Source organism: Zerene cesonia, chromosome 3, assembly GCF_012273895.1.
Source record: "Zerene cesonia ecotype Mississippi chromosome 3, Zerene_cesonia_1.1, whole genome shotgun sequence".
Classification (NCBI taxonomy): Eukaryota; Metazoa; Arthropoda; class Insecta; order Lepidoptera; family Pieridae; genus Zerene; species Zerene cesonia.
The window spans coordinates 1570538-1591154 of record NC_052104.1 but is presented as its reverse complement, the minus strand read 5'-3'; the positions used below and the strand labels follow the sequence as shown (position 1 = coordinate 1591154).

Below are 20617 nucleotides of genomic sequence, written 5' to 3'. Positions count from 1 at the left end.
GCTGACCTAGCCGGAACCCGCAGGCTCCACTACACTAGAAGCCTATGTACTAAACTAGACTAGACAATCCAAAACTCAAACTTTCTTACAAATTTATAGGTGGTGTTATAAAAGCATGCTCTTACCTCATACATTTAACACTACATTATGCACCACACAGTCATTTTATTAAACACATGTAAAACATAAAAAAATATAATACTATCGATTCAATAGACTAAAATGCCATAACAATATTAATCTGATGAAAAGAATCTAAATTATCTATAACACAAAAGAATATTTAATAGAAAATTCCGTGAATTTAATGATTACAGGTATACATTCGGGTCCGTGTCGTGCCGGAGTCCTAGGGCTCCGCCAGCCGCGGTACTGCCTCGTGGGAGACACCGTTAATACGGCGAGTCGAATGCAAACTACTAGCGAGGTATAAATGCCATGAAATGAATCAATAATTTTATTTATTCCAGTAATTATAACTTATTGTTTTAATGCACACAAATCAGAACTAAAAATCATACTTATAATTCCGTAAAAGGTATTGTAATATTTTATAGATATTTGTATTTTTATTTCCTTATTTTAAGCCGGGTCGTATACAAATCTCGGCGCAAACAGCTGAAGAATTACCCGCTGGAAGGTTCCGACTGCGAAAGCGAGGCCTTATTAAAGTCAAGGTAATTTTTTCTGTATCTATGCTTTTTCAATGTAAACAATTATAAAATAATATCTAATGTATTTAATTGTTGTGTTATTGTCTTGTTTCTTTCTAAATGACGACATATAATGATTATGTATCATCGTAGTAAAAATACTCTGAAATACGAATAAAAACGATCCACCATTTATGTTCCTATTATTTTTATATATCTTACCTAATATTTGTTGTTCTAGTACAATAAGACTAGGTTTTATGTATGATCGATATCATATGATGATGATAAATGTCCAGGGTAAGGGCATGATGGAGACCTTCTGGTTGGAAGGCGAGGTGGAAGAAGATGAACAGGATGAAGCCCTGCAATTGTTCTCTATGCTCTGTGGAGATAATTAAAGTATCGTTTTTAAATGGCGACAATTACGTGTAGTTTTTTTAAAGTTGATAACTTTTTTTTCGATTTCCTAGAAATAGAAAAATAATACAATAATACTTTCTTAATTATAGCTTGATCAAAGGAAATATAATGTATTTACTTTCATAAATAGATGAGAAAAACTGTTAGTGTTATATATTTTCACTGTGCAATAGCGTATATGCCTTCTCTCAGGAAGAAATTAATAAAAATCCGAGATCCAGTTTATGATTTGCTGATAAAGTCATATATTATTCCTCATTTTAACTAACAAAATATAAAACAGAATATAACCGGAAGATGTGGCTACATGTCCATTAGAATCAACTGTTTGTTATGATATGGTGCGTGCATCGTCATATTCAAGTTTTATCGCCCATTGTTTAGATTTAAAACATTGAATACTAAATAAAGAATTATTACACAGTTTGTTTGTTTTATTTGTACAATTTCTTTACTAATCACTTATTTATTATCGGACCTAACTCGTGTTCTATGATGATTTACTTACATTTTTATTGACTTGTCAATCATAGCTCGTATTATTTAATATGTACTGCTACCAACCTCTACGGATGCAGTGTGGATATCTTCTTTTTTTAACTAACTGTACCACTCGGATTAACCCGATGACTGAAGCATGTCTTTCTATGGTGCGTTATTCTAGTACAATAAGCTACATCACGTCAAGTATCGTAATAATCCGTTCAGTGGTTTTCGCGTGAAAGAGTAACTTCCATCACAACCTCACACACATCCTCACAAAATTATAGTAGAGCTTCTAGTGGATTGGGATAGGACAGCAACGCATTTCGTATTTATGATATAAGTAGAAATTTATTATCATTATTGAAAAGTAGCTGCACCCCGCGGCTTCACCCGCGTAAGTCCGTATCCCTTAGGAATGTCGAGATAAAAGTTGCATAATGTTAATCCAGTTATCCAGCTATCTACGTACCAAATTTGTTCAGTAGTATTTGCGTGAAAGAGCAACAAATACACACACATCCTTACATCCTTACAAACTTTCGCATTTATAATATTAGTAGGATAGAATAGGATGTGATAAGTGAAATAATAATGTTAAATAACCACAGCTGAATTACAGTTTTAATCCAGTAGATCATGTATAATAATTAAAGAAAGATTTATAGCATTTACTAGCTACTTGCACCAGCTGCGCCTGGGTCTTAGTGAGTTTTTAAAATTTCTAATAATTAGCCTAATCCAAACCAACTAAATTAAGTGAAATCCCACCAGTCGTTCTTGAGTTATAAACGGTGCCAGTTAACTTTTTTGTGTAAGACACGACTTTCTTGTGTAAGTATTAAAATATATAGATTATTATATATTTTATACACCTATGTAGATTGTAGAATGTACATACTAACATTAAATAGGTCTTGTAGCAAAAAATAAGTAGCGTATTATATAAAACAAAAAAAAAAACTCGAGAACATAAATGTAGGTACTATGATAATATAGCAAATATAGGTAGATTTGAATATTCTTTCCTATTGACGTAGAAATAAGTAAAATACTGTTATTTTATATTTCTAAATAATTTAATACCAACAGGTGAATAAATTCGTATATTTTTTGTAACTTGAATTATTTATAACATGTACATAGTAACTTATGAGCTAAAGTTATACATGCAATTTGTTTCGCCTAGAAAATATAAAAAGAAATAAGAATTTTATTATTAACAAAATCTAGTATTATACAACTCGAAAGAGCTAAACTTGTTGTAGATAAAATAATAAATTTTAAAATATCATAACGGCATTCACAAACACACAATTGCGACAATATATTATACCTATCGAATAAAACTATTTGTTTTTAAAATCTTAACATAATTGATACAGTATACGAAAGCAAAGTTCGTTTTATACGAGTTCCCTTATTATCTGTGAACCGTTTTCTCAATTATTACAAGATTATCCTGTCTTTGATATTATGCAATGTATTAAAATAGCAAATTACACGAATATGACCAATAAATTTGATTTAAATTTTGTTTGATTGGTTGTGATATTAAAAAAAAACAATAAAGCTTTTCATATTTAGATTGGTTTAAACCTTTTAATTTATATATTTATAAATGTTTTAATTAAAACTAATTCGTGATAATCATATAATGAAATCTACGAGTTACTAATCGTGGACTTTATTAATATCATAGTGTGGTCTATTATTTTATTGAAATAATTTTGAAAATTTTTATAATATGCTTTGGAAATAACATTTTATGCTAAGCGTAAAACAAAGTTTCTTATAATATAAACATAGTACAGTCGAGGCAAATCGTTATTCTACTGACCCGGCGAACTTCGCAACGCCATTGACCTTTTTTTAAAACATTTATCCGTATTTTTACCTTATAAACGTTCCCTGGACTATTATGAATGAATTAAAACAAAATTATCAAAATCGGCCCAGCCACTCTAGCGTTTTAGCAAGACAAACTAACAGCAATTGAATTTTTTATATATATTTGATTGATCATTCAAGAAGCAAATCATTTATACAGAGGTAGGTATTAATATAGTCCTATTATAAATAACATAATAACTGCCTTTATTTGATTAATTTACTTAAAAAGTATCTATTAGCAATATTTATTTATTTAAGGCGTGTGTTATATGAATCGTATTACTTAAACTTGTACGCCTGATATATAAGTATGTATGGTCAGCAGATGGAAAATAATGAAATCGTCAAAATAAATATTCACATCGTTCACTCCGTGAACAGATTTTATTAAACAAAATTTCATCCATTAAATGAATCCACGAAAATCTTAAGAAAACGAAGCAGAGTGGAATGTAAAACACTACAAATTGAAATTAAACTGTATCAAATTGTATTAAAGATCATTATCGCATCATATTTCGAGACAATTCAACCATCCTTAAACCACACTAAATAACGTATGTTAATAGATATATCTTTATTTCATACATTTATTTCACTTAATTAATGGTGATTAATGAATAATGTGCCTGTAGAGCGAGTTATGAGTTCTACAACGGAATGCATTTAGCTTTATTATATAGATGTTTATAATTTAAATATGATTATAAGAAATACTGTACGCAAGTAATTTTTTAGAATATACAAACTCGCGCCTAAGGTTAACTTGGCACTAAAATACACTAGGACGGTGAAAATCTAATGTTACTATAGAAAAGATATAAAATAGTTATGATTGGTGTTACTCTTAGTTATTATTTATAATCTGTATCAATAAATAGTAAAATGGTGCATCACGCGCCATAAGAGTGACAGTGACAGAGAATAACCTTTCGCCTTTGTGCAAGAGAGATATGCACATGTCCGCCATCTATTATTTATTGATATTAAATAATGTTTTTAAAGAAAATTTAGGACCCATATAATCTTTTAACTTAACAATAATCAACGGTGTTTATGAAATATTTCAAACCAACAAACAAAGCTAAGGCACTGTGATTGAAACAAGCATAAAAATTCGTAAAAACATTAAAAAAGCAGCACCGAATATAAACAAAGAAATTGTGCATACAACGTATATATAATATAAATTATATATGTTGGTCCTCTTACCTTTGTGAAAAATCATTATTTCACAAGTTTTTAAAATAAATTAACAATTGCAGCAAAATTTAACATTATAGATACGTGAACTAGGTTACTTTATAATTTATTCTAATAAATTTGTATATTAAAGAAGTATCCGAATAAGTACTTTGCTAGAATATCAAGATATACGTAAGTAAGGTTTCAGTCTTCCTAACAAAGGAGTCCAGCGTAAGTTCTGACAAATTGCATTATTTCTATAAACTTTTTATGTTAAACTCTCGAGATACAAAAATGATTTATTATTAATAATTACTTATTATTTTATACAGACTAAATTCTCCGAGGTAACGTCAAAACTTACGCTGGACCCATAGAAATCGTAAACGACTTCAAAGAATAAACACTGGGTCTTGAAAACTGCTTTCAGTATCTATAAAATAGTATAATACAGTAACTATCACAATCGGTAAAGTAGACTTATTGCAATTATAATATTATAAGGAATGTGATGTCGACATAACGCCCTCATGATCGTGACTATTTTTTGAATAGAGCCGTCACCTCCTCTATAGTCCTGTTCTTCGTTTCGGGTAATTTGAAATACGTGAATACATAGAATAAGATCAACAACACCGTATACGGTAAAAATACGTAGTTACCTAAAAGATCAGACATAGGAATGAAAGTTAAACCAACGACAAAATTGGCCAACCAATTGACTAAAGCCCCAACGCTCACAGCTGCGCTCCTTGCACCTTGGCCAAACAATTCGGACAAAATCATCCAAGGTATGGAGCTCGGTCCAACGCCGAAGAAACCGACATACAGTAAGGTAAATATAACAGCGAATACGCTCATCGTCTGATTGTTCTCGTACGTGAAAAATGCTACAGTCATGAGCACTGAGAAAACTGTCATTCCACCGAGGCCGACCAATTGCAATGTTCTCCTGCCGAGACGGTCCATTAAAGGAATCGATACCAAAGCCATTATAAACAGCATACTGCCGACTCCAATTGATGCTAGACGAGCATCTCCATCCGAAAGACCAGTCTTTATGAAAATCGATGACGAAAAATATAACACTGCATTGATGCCGCCCAATTGTTGCGATAAATGCATCACTATACCAATAATTAAGGGTGTTCTTAACGAATCAATACGAATTAAATCGCCAATTGTAAATTTCTGCTCATTTTTCATAGCTTGATCCTCAATCTGCATATCTCTGATTTCATCGTCGATTTCATTTGTACCTCTGATACTGGATAGAATTTTTCTAGCTTGTTCCTCATCCCGTTGTGAAAGTAAAAGATATCGCGGGGATTCTGGTGCGAAAGGCAACATAATCAATTGGACAGCTGACGGTATAATGGCTAATCCCAGAAGCCAGGGCCATCCTTCGTCGCTGCCCAAAATAACATCAATGCCGAGAATTTGTCCTCCAACCAAACCAAACGCCACAGCTAATTGATTAACTGTACCAAATGCACCACGCAGACGTACTGGTGCCATTTCGGAGACGTAAGTTGGCGATGCCGTTGTAGCAAATCCACAATTGATGCCAATGAAAAATCGGCCAATAATGAGCATGGCGAGCGACGTTGAAGTTTTACTGAAGCCCATCAAGACAGCACCAACGATGCCGAACGCCGCATTGATCATCAGGGCAAATTTGCGACCGCGCTTGTCGGCAATCCAGCTGGCTAGCGGGCAACCGATCATACCACCCACAGCGAAGATACTGACGATAACACTGAAGACAACCCCGCTATTGACGTCATAGTTTTCATTGATGAAGTTTTCTATAAACGTTCGAGGGGCATTTATAACTCCGGTGTTAAAGCCAAACTGTAGCATTCCTAGTACCGCCGCAAACACGGCGTACAGGAGAGGCCCCGTAGTCCCTCCACTCGACATTTTGGCCCGCGATAAGGACTCTGAAATAAAAAACATTCAAGGTTAACGTTAAGATAAAAATGTCAATAGTAAGAGGATTTTAGGTAGCATGATAAAATATACGAAATGTCATACATTGCGTAATTCACCGGTTATGTTTTAGAGATGAAATATGTGCAAGATATGTAATTTCTTAATTCAAACTATGGAGATAAATTAACATGAGAAAGATAGGTACGATGTCTAAAATTCGAAAGCATGCAAATTCGTACTAAGACGTAATTAAGTTTAGAATATAGATCTTTGAAAACATATTATAACGATTGGATCTGTTTACGTTTCCCGGTATATTTTATATGTTGATTTCGTAAACAATGATCCATCAATCAATTATTATTATATGTATTTAAAGAGATAAATGACGACTCTGGCACCATTATGTCACTTCAATATAATTAATGTTTTATTTTATTTATCTTAAAATTATGACTCCAGAAATAATATCTATAATAAATGCAATTTAACAATAATAATATACAACATTAAATAAATAAATTACCACGAGATACAAAATAATACTAAATGGAATAGACAACAACTAGTAAAATAAAGCACGGCTTAATTTATTTAATTGCCACGTATTTACACAATATTTTTTACTAAAAATCATTATACTTACACAGTTCAGAACAACACACTATAAAATATTTGAAAAGAATGGTTATATCATATTGAATGATCATTGATAAAAGATAGTGATCAATAGTTTGATAACTTGTGTAAGTATATAAATTTGTCTGTTGTTTTTTATCTAATATTATTGAAATTAAATGTATACTAAACAATAGAGGTATTTAAAAATTAATTTAAATATTCTTGTGCCATTATTTTGAAACAGTACATTACAGTAAGGTCTGTTATTTAAATTTCATATATATCTATACTCATATACTTTACTAGTACCCGAACCATTAAATTAATATTGACTTTCAATATCCGATAACGTTTTGAAAAATAAGAAACGCACAAATTAAAAAATATCAAAACTTTTATTCCAAAATGAGATTGAGAATATTTTAATCTTTATTATTGTATTCACTATCAAGATTACGAAATTTAAAGTTTATTTCATAACGTTAGAGATTATTCATATTATCGATTTGTATTATAATCGAATAGTTTACAAATCTTTGATCAAATTTAATTTGCCGCACGTTTATTATTAAGATAGCTAAGGTATTTCAAAAATAAACAAAGATTTGAATTCTTAAGTAGTCTTTGGGAAGTTCGCCTCAAATAATTATTTTTATCAAAAATTTAACTGCATTCAAATTCTCAGAACTAAAACAAATTTAAATGGGATCACATGAAAGGCACCAACTTTCATATAAAAAAAAGAAGCACTAATATCGACTAACCCAAAAAAGTTATGAGGTGACAAAGATAAAGAAAAAATGCGATCGAAATGAGAACCTCGCCACTTCTTTGAAGTCGGTCAAAACACTTTTAACGTGAATCAGTAAAAAAATTCAATTAGTAATCGGGTAAAAAAACAAAAAAAAAAAGCAGTCAGGACCTTCTTCGTTTTTGGGATCGGACGGTTAAAACCTACTGTCACTATGAGTCTTCAAAATCAGTACGGAAAAATATATGAAGTAATATATAAAGTAACATATAAAATATGTTAGTCATCAAATTAAACAATACGAAATATTTATATATGACAAAAAAACCACAAAGTATAATGAAGATAAAAACGTATTCTGAAATAATAAAAATTATTAATTTGAAAACTAGCGTAGACTGCGTGGCGAAACCCTTTGACATTAATTCGTATTTTTCAAAGTTAAATCATTTCATTTTTATTCGTATATGTGATGATTCTTTATTAAAAAATAATTCCCTTCCATTAAAAATGCCATCAAGATTTAATAAATACCTAAAGATAGTATGTTGTCGTTATTTGTTGACCTCTTTAACCGTATTATATGGCATACTTCAAGACCTTGATCAGAGAAGGCAGCATTGAGGCTACCTGATACACAATATATCACTATATACGTGTAGTAATTTATTAATTGACACTGTTTTCCTGTGATATCAAGGATCAATTTTATATTATTATATTAGATATTACATAATGACTATTGCCACAGATAATACAATATTATAAATGAACATGGACAATATACTCTATGGAAAATGGATATTCTTTTTATGTTAATAATAAAGCCGCACTATATTCTTAACATAAAAGGTATTTTTACTTTACGTCGATAATACGCCCAGACATACCAAATAAGTAAACAGTAATTTATTGTTTACAAAAAGTTTTAATAAGCACTAAGACTTTATATCCTTTATCACTGAACCTAATATCCCAATATCTGAAAATAGCACAAGACATAAATAAAATAGGGATTACATTTGATAAGATCATTCATAATTTACGGAAATTGAGCATGGCAGGCATGAATTAGTAGCATTCTACTGTTCGTTCGGTGGGGTAGCCGGAGGCCCGTGTCTTTTTCCTCATTCCTTTATTCCCGGCGTCAATCCCTACCATTTCCTTTACTCCTTAAAAGAAGGCAACGCATTTGTATCGGCAATACCTTTGATAAGTTTCATAGGCGGTGGTGTTAGCTCACCATCAGGAAACGCCAGGTCAGATGCAGTGCTATTAAGTTCTCAATTCATTATATAACATGTTTATGAAAGTTGTCCAGATTTTTTTACCTATTAGTTGTACAGAGTTGTATAAATTTCGATGTGTTTAAGATGAAAATATAATGGATTAACTCGCTTATCTAAAGTTCAAATGTCGCATTGGAATGGAAAATCCTGGTTTATAATATACATCGGGTTTACTATACCTTACAAATATAAACAAAATGATAATTAGATAGCTGATATTTTAATTCGGTTTTTTACACGAAGGAATTATTATTATTAGGTTATCACCACACAGTTCAATACATGTTGCCCTCGATACAAAATGATTTATATTATATTACTGCATAGCATAAAACAAAGTCGCTTTCTCTGTCCCTATGTCCCTATGTATGCTTAAATCTTTAAAACTACGCAACGGATTTAAATTTTTTAATAGATACAGTGATTCAAGATGAAGGTTTTTATGTACGAGTATAATAACAACATCTATTAAACTCCACAGTTAACGCGTACGAAGCCGCGGGCATAAGACAAGTAATTGTATAAATTAACACACTAAAAACGCTAATAGATTTTGAGTCGTAACAGACACACGTCATCTAGGAGGGAACTAGAACAAACGAATTAGTCTACAAAACTCATATTTTTACCAAAACTCATTATGATATCATTTATCAGTGTAATGACTTAAGGATACTGGTGTTACTTATATATCGTGATAAATCATACACTTGTGTATTAACATTAGTTTTCAATATGTAAGTACTTGTGAATCTGTGCTTTGAGATTTTCCGAAGCTGATTATAATTTTGTATACACCGCTTTCACATTAGTACATTTCAAAAACAAGTTTTCGTGTCTGCTTTCTCGAATTATAAGTACTAGTGTGTAGTCACTAGAACACTCTTCAGGAAAACCTTTTCCTGTGTAAAATTTTCCTACAATTTATGAAAACACACAGCCGCGTCAATATTTTCCGTATTTTCTGTTTAATTTAGTTATAATAGTTACGGTTTTATTATATACTTATTATTTGTTAATCACTCATAATAAATATCGTGCTAATAATTATATTGATTATTTTATTATCTAAATATTACATATTATGTAGAATAAAAATTTAAAATTTATATTACTTTAAAAGAGCAACTACAGAGTTTCTTGCCGGCTCTTCTCTGTAGGAACTGCCTTCCGAACAGGTGGTAAATGTTATAACTGTGTAATATTATGACGATTCAAAAGTGCTTCTATAAGAAGTCTAGTTGAATGAATAAATGTTTGAGTTTGAGTTTGAGTTTCTATTACGATAATTATTTTCAAAGAACACTTATCGTTCGACTCAACAGTCCATAAATAGGATGAAAAGAACATGTAAATAAAATAAAATGCCATGTGGTTAACCTCTGCATTATGACTAACATCGCCACAATATATGCCGGTTCTATTGTAATTAGTCATTTTAATAAACCCATTCAGTTTATTGCTGTTACTTAACACTCGACTATAATAACATAAATGGTTTAATTGTTATCGTACAAACATTTAGGACAAGTTGTGTAGAAATCAAGTAGATAGTCAATTCATTTAACTATTTTATAAGAGGCAAAATATGATATGTTTGATGACCAATTCAACATTATCAATGTAAAAATTAGTGTTATTGGTATGTATGTTATTGTATGGAAAAATATTCATATAGAGTTAATAAACATATGTTAATATTAGTATCATATGTTAATCAGAGGTAGCGGATACAGTAGTGCCTTGACCATGGTAAGTCAGGTAAGGTTAATGTAGTTAAAACTTAATAACAGGCTGTAACGATGGAAGCAACTTGCTCTTATATAGTGTATACGTAAGAAAATTATTTAATTGTGACGATCCTTATCAGAATAACAAGACAAACTCATTAAATTTTATTTATTTACATACATCAAATTATTTATTTTTTTATTTATTTACACTTTATTGTACAATACATATACAGTTAACGAAACCAATAAACAATATCTATTGTTCAATTTGGCGGCCTTATCGCTTTGAAGCGATTTCTTTCAGGCAACCTTTGGATACAGGAAATATAAATTTTGAAAAGGTAGAAAGTGTATAAATACATACAAGAAAGTGTACAAATATATAGATAAGAAATTAATGCATATAGGAGCAAGGATAGTATAAATATGCAGTAAAGAGAGTAAAGAGAGATATTATTCTATTGTTTGAATAAATCTCCCCGTTTAAAGTGGAAATCGAATCTAGAAGATTAAGTTACACATAAACATACAAATGTAGAGCTAATAAATGCGTACTAAATATTTTTTATAGTATTGTATCAAGGTATAATAAACACTAAAAGTACACATTAAAAAAGAAGTAAAGGATTATCGTGGGAAAGTTGTAATTTCGTTAGTTATAAAAAAAAATAAACCCAAAAATCGGGCCTCCAAATAGAAAATGTCAAAAATCAATATTCTTTTTTTTAGCTTAGTTTTTTATTGTATTTTAGACCTAGAAAATTCTATATTTAGAATTAAGAATTATCTGAGAATTTGATAAAAACACCAGCATATAAATATTTGTTTTCAACTATGTGATAATTATTCATTGTAGGTATTTAATTTAGCTCAAACACTCGATATTACAACCGGTTTCTTTGATACAAGACACGAATATAAAATGTTTCTACTTATTTCTACTATTGAATTCACGGACTTAGAGAAAGTATATGCCAAATGCTACCTTATATAACTTCTGACTGAAACAAGATAAGGTGCTACAAACGATCATAAAGATTTTTAATGTTTAATGACACAATTTCGAGAAGTCATTCTGTTCCCGCCTCCAAGGTTACAAATAACAATAATAATTGCTGATGGTAAATAAAGCGCAAATGATTGTACAAACCGGATTTCTTTGATATTTCTCGAACGCGCGCGGAATTTTTTTATTCTATCACTAATAACAAATTTTATTTAAGTTCTCTGTACACATGCAGAGTAATTCATCAACATTATTTACATTTCTCTAATCGCAATCAACCTGGTCATGGACTGCCGTTGCGCAATACATAAAAAGTGAACAAACCTTTGAATCGTCTCGTACAATTTCTCACACTATTCCCAAATTTTTGCCTCTAACACTAAAAGAATGTGGACCATAGATAACACCGAAATTCACCTCGTAACAGTTGCACACAGATAATACACAAACTCGTTTATAATTAAAAACAAATGAATAGTACGTCGCGGCCAACGGAGCGAAGCGGACTGGTTTTGTTGACAACGCAAGAACAACTTGGTTGCGAATTATATGCCGCGAACTTATTTTTATATCATTATTTTTACATTCAGAGTTAATCTAGTTTTGTGGGGCCTTCACTTGATATGTTTGCTCTATATTTATTTATCGTCATACTTCTGTAACCTATGTTCATCGTTTGTTCACATTTCAAAATTAGTTATGAAAGTCCCGACGTCAGAAGTAACCGAAATCAATTTGCATGCTGATAGTAATACAAAAGATCTTCTACCACATAAAAATAAAACGAGGACAAATGAATTCGTACAATTTAAAAGACGTGAAAATTCTCTATAGGTACCTATTTAATCACAGATTACTAGTTAGTTACTATGACATTAACGACTTAACTTACTTTATACTACTTTAAATGAATTCCCTGAAAACCTAATCAATTACAAGCTAACAACTGAACGTACTAGTTATCCGAACTAATTATTAAATACAATCTGATCAATAGTTGTCCCAGATTAACAAACACTATTTAGTATAAAACAAAGTCACTTTCTCTATCCCTATGTCGATATGTATGCTTAAATCTTTAAAGCTACGCAACAGATTTTGATGAGGTTTGTATTAGATAGATGATTCAAGAGGAAGGTTATAAGTATAATAACATCTATTAAACTACTCCGATTTAACGCGGGCAAAAGCTAGATCTATATAAAATACAATCCAGAGTAAATCCACAATACTCGGAACAAAATCCACAAAAGATTTAAATCCATGCTTAATGTTACTGCAAACGATTCTCGCAAGTCCACAATGCTGCGAAATAAAAATTGGTGTCGTGAAACCGATTATAAAAACATGACCTTTTCTAGAACCTCTACACCGCTGGTACAACCATTTATATTCATAAAAATGCAACAAATTCGCTGCTAAGAGGTTTTAAACAACCCTATAAATTAAATATTGAAATACGAGGAAACAATTTGATAAAACTGTAATCATTGATACAACCTTCGTTGTTAGCAGTTACGTTTCACAACGCAGCGTGATCAAGACAATTTTTAAGTGCTGATTTTTAATTTTATTTAAATTTGATTCTTCGAACCATATTACTAAAAATAGTAACTATAATCGTATAACATAAATTTCGTTTGTTCATACAAGATACATTTGCTCAGAAAATTGGAATATCCTACAAAAAGTGGTACCTTATATTACTATAATGAGAACATTGCTAAAAATATCATAAATATTATGTTTCCACATTCCACGTATAAGGCAACTAACCTATTCTAAGTACATCAACCATACGGTAAAATAGAATAATCAATAGTTATTTGAATCTCGACCTGTACAGCAAAAGCCTTGGATTTTCCGGAATAACGACCTTGTATAACCTCATACGACTTGGCCAGTGTGAAAACTTAAACAATAGATTTTTTGTTTATTTATTAATGGTCTATTTTAACATCGAGCCCATTAGTGACCACAATATAATCTCTATGTATAAAATTCTCGTGTCACAATGTTAGTTACCATACTCCTCCGCAACGGCTGGACCGATTTTTATAAAATTTTGTGTGCATATCGGGTAGATCTGAGAATCGACCAACAACTATTTTTCATACCCCATAAGATTAAGACAAGACAGCGTATGCCGGGTTGCACCACCAATGCAATTACACCAGATTACTTTTATAAGCAGTGGTGGCTCAGTGGTGAGAACCTCGGACTTCAAAATCTATAAGTCGGGGTTTGAGACCTTGGCCAGCGTGGTGGATTATGGCCTGAACCCTCATAGGAGGCCTGTGAGTGGGAACATATATGGGCTGATGATGATGATGATGATGATGATAACTTTTATAAGTGTTTCAATTTTAAATATTAGGATTTCTCTGATTTCATGACTTTCTGATAAAGAGTTTGGTTAATTATATGTACGTCGATCATTACAATTAAAAAACAATAGCTTTATTCGCTATAAAATAAAAAACATTCAAGATAATATTCTCTTTCTAATTATATTATGTGAATGAACTGAAACCATTCGTGAACTGTAACAAATGTTTAAGCATCATTACTGTGAGTCATTCACCCAAGAATTTTGAATTTGTATTTAATTCTTAATATAATATAATAAATAATAATCACCAGAACACATAAGCAAATATATTTTTATAATTGTTAATTTTTAACTAAAGGAATATTATGAAGAGCAAAAATTTGAAATTTTATTTATTTATTCTGATTTAAGATACAGCTTTCAACCAACAAAAAAAATTCTTAACTATTAGGGTACTACATTTATATATATGTATATCTGAGATAGCAATTTCATTAGTACCAGTATTGCTTTTATTTTAATATTATTTTATGATTGTCTATTGTTTTATTATATAGTTTGTTAATAACATAATCACTAAAATGTTATCTAGATTCAGAATCTAGGTGTCCTAAAAACAAAGCCTAGTTTCAGCAATATGTTTATCAAGTTCTGAATATGCTCATTACTTGCCGGCAAGCTGGCGCCTATGTAATTTGACACCAACTTAAATAGAACAGGGGTGGGCGCGTGACTAGAAAAGATTACAAATTACTGTCTTGGATATAATATTTTCATACGACTGATTAAATCTATATATATAAAAATGAAACCCGTTTTCCTTGGTCACGGCATCACGCGTGAATGGCTGGACCGATTTCACTAATTCTTTTTTTGTTGTATTTGTTCTTATGGAAAAAAATATTAACAAAATCTCTCATAAATATTGAAAAATCAGGGTCAGATAATTACGAGTTTATGCTAAATGCAATTTTTTCTGTATTTTCATAATAATGAAGTTTCTGAATGTACTATAAAAGACACCATAAAAATCAAAGTACAGCACAAAAAATGTAACATAAAATTATCGTAACATTGCCAAAAATCTTTTAAACTCTATTTTTAGTGTATGTTCAAACCAAAAAAAAATATTATTCCGAAATAATTAAGGTATTTGAAATAGCCTAAATGGTTGGAACTTAAGTAAAAGTTACCACTGATCATGTGATAGTATTTTTTACTCATTAATAACTATTCGAAACGAAATATTTCACTGGGAAAGGTTTTCATTACAATTTTTGGAATTTTATTATCATCGTATATAAGTAAATATCATATGTATTAATTCTTTGTTTACGTTGTCAAACTGGCTAACTATTAATTGATTATGTATTTATTGTTAAACAGATTATTCACGTCAATGTAGGAACATCATTTAAATGCAATTTAAATTATTAGAAAACCAAGTCAAGGGCACGTTACAAAGTCTTCAGTTCAGGTCAGGATTATAAAGATGGTACATACAATTAATTAGAGGAAAACTAGCAGTGTCCCTCGGCTAATACCTCTTTTTTTTAATTTTAGTACAAACATGTGAATAAATTATATGTAAAGAGATGAAATAAAGACGAGTTTGATAAACTTATTTAAGATATACATATTATGACGGGTCCTTTTTTTCTGTTTTAAGAACTAATTAACAACCACGATGTCATGTGGAATACCGGTTTTAGACCTACGAGATATTAAATAATACTTAAGCAAAATATTCAGTTTAATCTCAAATATAACCTAAAAACAATTAAACAAATATCCAGCTTCTATATATACGGAATCATAATGTAAGTACTTATGTTCAGAAGTAAATCTTATTCTATTTTTAATCTGGCAATAAGCGAAGAAAGGCAAGGAAGCGAATTCAATAAATTCCAATGATATCTGCCCACTACGCTTGCGATGCGCAAACTCATCCATTATGGAGGGAAGAATTTAATTTCTTCAGCTTCGTAGAGCAGAATTCTTTGACTAACGACGATGAATTTTGTTGCAATCGTTTTGATTTCAACATGCGTATTTGTGCTCACATAAAAGTTTTATTTTTGTCTGCAAAGAAGATCTCCTTACCTTTACAGTCTATAATGTATTTCTATCAAACACAAAAAGAAACCCACGGAGTTATCGTGTAATAAAAATAAAGAAAAAACACATTCGAATTGGGAACCTCCTAAAATTATATAACAGCGAGCCTCGACTCGGCCCACATTGAAAATTTCGGTTAATTTATATCCACTACAATTTGAAAATTCTTACAAGATATTCTAACTGTATTAAGTCGCAGCCGGTAAGCATCATGATGCATCCTACGATTCGTAATTATCGGGCAAAATGTAATAAGCCAAAAAAACCCCACAATTATATTATAGCGCAAAACAAATGAGGACGTATCCGCGTCACTTAACTAGTTTAAATAATTATTATCCGCACTAAGTCGTGAACATAAGCTAATTGTCTATACATAAAGTAACAGATTACACAAGTATATAACAACTAACACGAAACACACTTGCTAGCACGTGGTCATTACAGAAAACGTAATTTTATAGAAATATGGAATATACCGTATGGAAATTAAATAAAATAATAGTTGTATTATAGCTAGTTATATATAACAATAGTTCCAAAAAAGCTCAAAAATCACTTAATAAACTTAGCATGAACAATTTGTCTCATTTGCTCCAAGGCAAGGACATTAATAAATTAATCCCGGCGATTCTAATCAGTTTACAATGAACACATGAAATTATTGTAGTATTCACCAATCCTTTATAATTGTACTAAGTTTGGATTAAATCTGTTCATTTAAAGTGGGTCAAAATCGAGTCTAAAGGAGTCGGTTTAATGGATACATATAAACATACAGGTGAAGCTACAAAAACCTGTTAAAATACTAACCAAACAGCAAATTTTGCCGTTCATAATTAATATCTGTTTCTTTTTCACGTATTGGACTTTGAGAGATAAGCTAGAAAGTGTCAAAAACAATGGAGACTTCTAAGAATTATCTATGATATATATTTATTTAATTTATAAATAATTGAAAGGGGAAACCTGTGTGATGTAAATTAAGACATTTTTGTGTATTTGAATATACGTTTGTTATGTTTTCACACAAAACTATCGGGCTGATTTAAAAATTTTTTTCACCAGCATAAAGCTACATTCTTTCTGAGTCATATAGGCTACAGATTCCATTTTAGCCCGGGCTGATAATTTAATATAGTTAAAAATATTTGCCACAACCCCCGCAAAATTGACTCACGCTCTCATTCAGGTGCTAGTACTTACCACAGAGGAAAGTTAGTGGCATTTGTGACTTGCATATTCGACCTTTATCTCGTTTACTGTATAATCTTTTGTTTCGGGGATTGGGAAATTTTTGAAATTGAAGGAAAATATTGGAAAAGGTTTAGTTTTAATAAAAGTTCTTGATACCCTAAGAGGTGTTAAAGTTATCGTCATTAGTACATAGTTCGGCGTAATTAATAATAATAAATAGAAATAAATAATAAATGAATAATATTTAATAGACATCTACGAATATGAACACAGGACAAACGGTCAAGCCCTATAAGAACCTTTAAACTGAATAAAAATATAGGTGACATCTTAGATAGTACGTTCGTCTTTACGTTTAATAGTGAAACAATTATTTCAAAAAACTATTGTATGGAAATATTGATAGAGTTGCGAGGAAATCTGTAGAAAAAAACAATCGTTCTATTCTGCACAATCATTGTTATTACTGTAAACGATACATGTGTGTGCATTTATTGTAATTTAATTGGTTTTGACCTTGAGTTTAATGGCGGGAAAACCATTTTACTCGATAATTTTAAATTACGTTTGAATATGGTAATTGTTTCAATTGATGATTTGATAGACTTACTTTAACTCTTCGTTCTAAATTCGAATTCGATAATATTTTCGGATTTGAAAAATAGCTTTTTTAGAACTTTTTACCGAATGCGTTATCCACTTTTAAGAGGGAGAGGATAGGGAAAGGATACGAGCTCCGGCTCCCCCACTCACCAAACGAAATACAGTAGTATTCGCATGCTACTATTTAATTTACCGATCTTCTGTCGGGGCGGTACTTTCCATGCTGTGAGCTGGCCCAATTCGTGCCGAAACGTGCTCGACTCCCTGAATACTAGTCCCAGAAATAAATCCTAGCTAATAGCTTTTAATTTCACTTACACAAATACTACTGTGTATAATAAATCAGTCATTTAATAGAATATTGAGTATATTTAGATTATAACAAACGAGTGTTTTTATAACCTATATCCATGATGAGGCAGATTTTTATATTTAATTAATGAAGTATTTGAATGCTACAAAACTTAAAATTAGAATTACATATTTACAAAAAATACATAAAAGCAATGCTTTTTTCTTATAAATCTTTTTTTTGTGTTTATTATTAATACTATTTTATGGTGTACGTCATAAATAATAATGTGAATTAAATTAAATTGAATTTTGTACTTCATTCGAGCATGTAAAATTGTGCTATATAATACAGCTACATAATTCTTTATTACATTATATATATTAATTTATCGATAATTCTAGTATTTAAGACGGAATTCTTTAGTTTTAGATTTCAGTTAACTTACAAAAGTAATTGTTGTTCTTATAAAATTTGCGAATCATAGGACAAATGTTTCGTTCCGAATCCACATGAAACCAAAAACGTGGAACATGATATGCTAACAAATCACGAGAATTTATGAACGCCACCCCTAAACATATTCACCCAGGAACTAAAAAATAAAAGAAATCGATGATTTTACGCGCAATATCGCCTCACGCCATTCACTGACCTCGTACTGTGGGTCTAAGTTCCAACATCGAATAGAAAATTTCACTAAAACAAGCATCACAAACCTCTCTCACGAAGAAGTGACGAAGTATTCTCCGTGTCGTACCGCATTGTCACTATTTATTTGATATTTCACTATAACGTTTAGGTTCTATTAAAGAAATCATTGACCAAGCACCAGCAGTGACTAAGGTCTCGTCAGTTTATTAAACGAGCATGCACTGAGTTAAACGTAATGAAATTTATTGAACCGTTTGGCGAATCGATTCTATGAGTATGTCAAATGTAATTCGCAAATAAGCATATTATATACCGGTTTTAATAAATTATGTAGGGCGATATATCGCGTCGCACGGTAAAACTAAACTAATCGAAATTAAACACCAAAAACCATTATTTATTTTGGTGATAGTAAAATTTTCGTTAATTTAATTTATCATTGTATAATAATTTTTATCATTGCATATATTTCGATGGTTTTCTAATTTAAAAGCCAACTATTGCATTACAATAACGTAAACATTAAATACCAACCTTAATTTTGTTAAATAATTTTAATCACACACAAATATTCACTGGTGTTTTATAATCATCATTCTACATTTACTTATTAAAATTATTTACAAAATTTAAAATTTGTTAAAACTCGAACTATATTCAATTTCAAATTTCGAACAAATTCACCCAATTTACACCACAGCTCACGAATTAAAATGACAAGTGACAGTTGACATTATTCCGCTTTGTCTTTGGGTTGCCAAACTTATTTGCCGAAAAATAGGCAAAGGTTTTATGACAAACAGACAGAACAACCATAAATTTAATATAAATTTATGTTGTTTAAGGATTTAAAAAAAGAACAACTACATTAAATATTAATTGTACCTAAAGATTAGGCTAAAATAAAATTCCGCTAAATGTTGAGTATGTTTATTTATTTATTTACCGCAAGAAATATTTTATAAAAAAAATATATTGAAAACAATAATAACATTATTTTAATATGTACAAAAGGTTTACATTACTTATTTAACATCGACACTCCACTGAAATGTCTACGTACAATAATTATTTAAGTATTACGTACAATAATTATCAATGCAAACCCTGGAAAAAAAAGTTAAACAGCTGTCAGCTGTGCGCAAAGGGGGCCGAAGGGTGCGCATCACAGAATAAGTAATATATACAACGCCCCATAGAGTACTACTACTACATGTCCGCCATCCGGTGTGATTGCGGCTACTAGCACAGTATTATGTTATCTGTGATTGTGGCATCGAGTATATTATAAAATTACTAGCTGCACCCGGCAAACGCTGTTCTGCCTTACTCGACTGCCTTACTGCGATGTTAGCCGATTCTCAGACCTACCCAATATGCTTACCAAATTTCAGAGGAATCGGTCAAGCCGTTTCGGAGGAGTATAGAGACTAACATTGTGACACGAGA

At 30.8% G+C, this 20617-nt stretch overlaps 2 protein-coding genes across 5 annotated transcripts in view; one reads left to right on the top strand and one right to left on the bottom strand.

The window, feature by feature from the left end:
- Window positions 1-1078, top strand: part of LOC119839502 (soluble guanylate cyclase 89Db-like) — an 11071-nt gene extending 9993 nt beyond the window's left edge. Inside the window, exons 12-14 of the mRNA XM_038365804.1 lie at window positions 318-427; window positions 588-677; window positions 953-1078. Of these exons, the coding sequence (XP_038221732.1) occupies window positions 318-427; window positions 588-677; window positions 953-1054 (302 nt within the window). The 3' untranslated portion in view covers window positions 1055-1078. The remainder of the gene's footprint in view (window positions 1-317; window positions 428-587; window positions 678-952) is intronic.
- Window positions 1079-3921: 2843 nt separating this feature from the next.
- Window positions 3922-19889, bottom strand: LOC119839504 (glucose transporter type 1-like). 4 transcript variants are annotated; one of them, XM_038365812.1, is made up of 2 exons: window positions 19703-19889; window positions 3922-6580 (listed from the first exon to the last, which is right to left on the bottom strand). In XM_038365812.1, exon 2 carries the CDS (start codon window positions 6558-6560, stop codon window positions 5178-5180), a length of 1383 nt encoding a protein of 460 aa, XP_038221740.1. In that variant the 5' UTR covers window positions 6561-6580; window positions 19703-19889; the 3' UTR covers window positions 3922-5177. The 4 variants fall into 4 exon arrangements, with proteins under 4 accessions (XP_038221740.1, XP_038221738.1, XP_038221739.1 ...); XM_038365810.1 differs by lacking the exon at window positions 19703-19889 and adding an exon at window positions 19234-19399; XM_038365811.1 differs by lacking the exon at window positions 19703-19889 and adding an exon at window positions 12297-12487.
- Window positions 19890-20617: the final 728 nt, after the last annotated feature.

What these genes read in the sequence shown, in the direction of transcription:
- LOC119839504 (XM_038365810.1), bottom strand. Translation starts at nt 19,279, where the DNA reads ATGCGGTACGACACGGAGAATACTTCGTCACTTCTTCGTGAGAGAG. An exon ending in GTCACTTCTTCGTGAGAGAG is followed by an intron (nt 6,581 to 19,233) that starts GTTTGTGATGCT and finishes TTTTTATTTCAG; the next exon opens with AGTCCTTATCGCGGGCCAAA.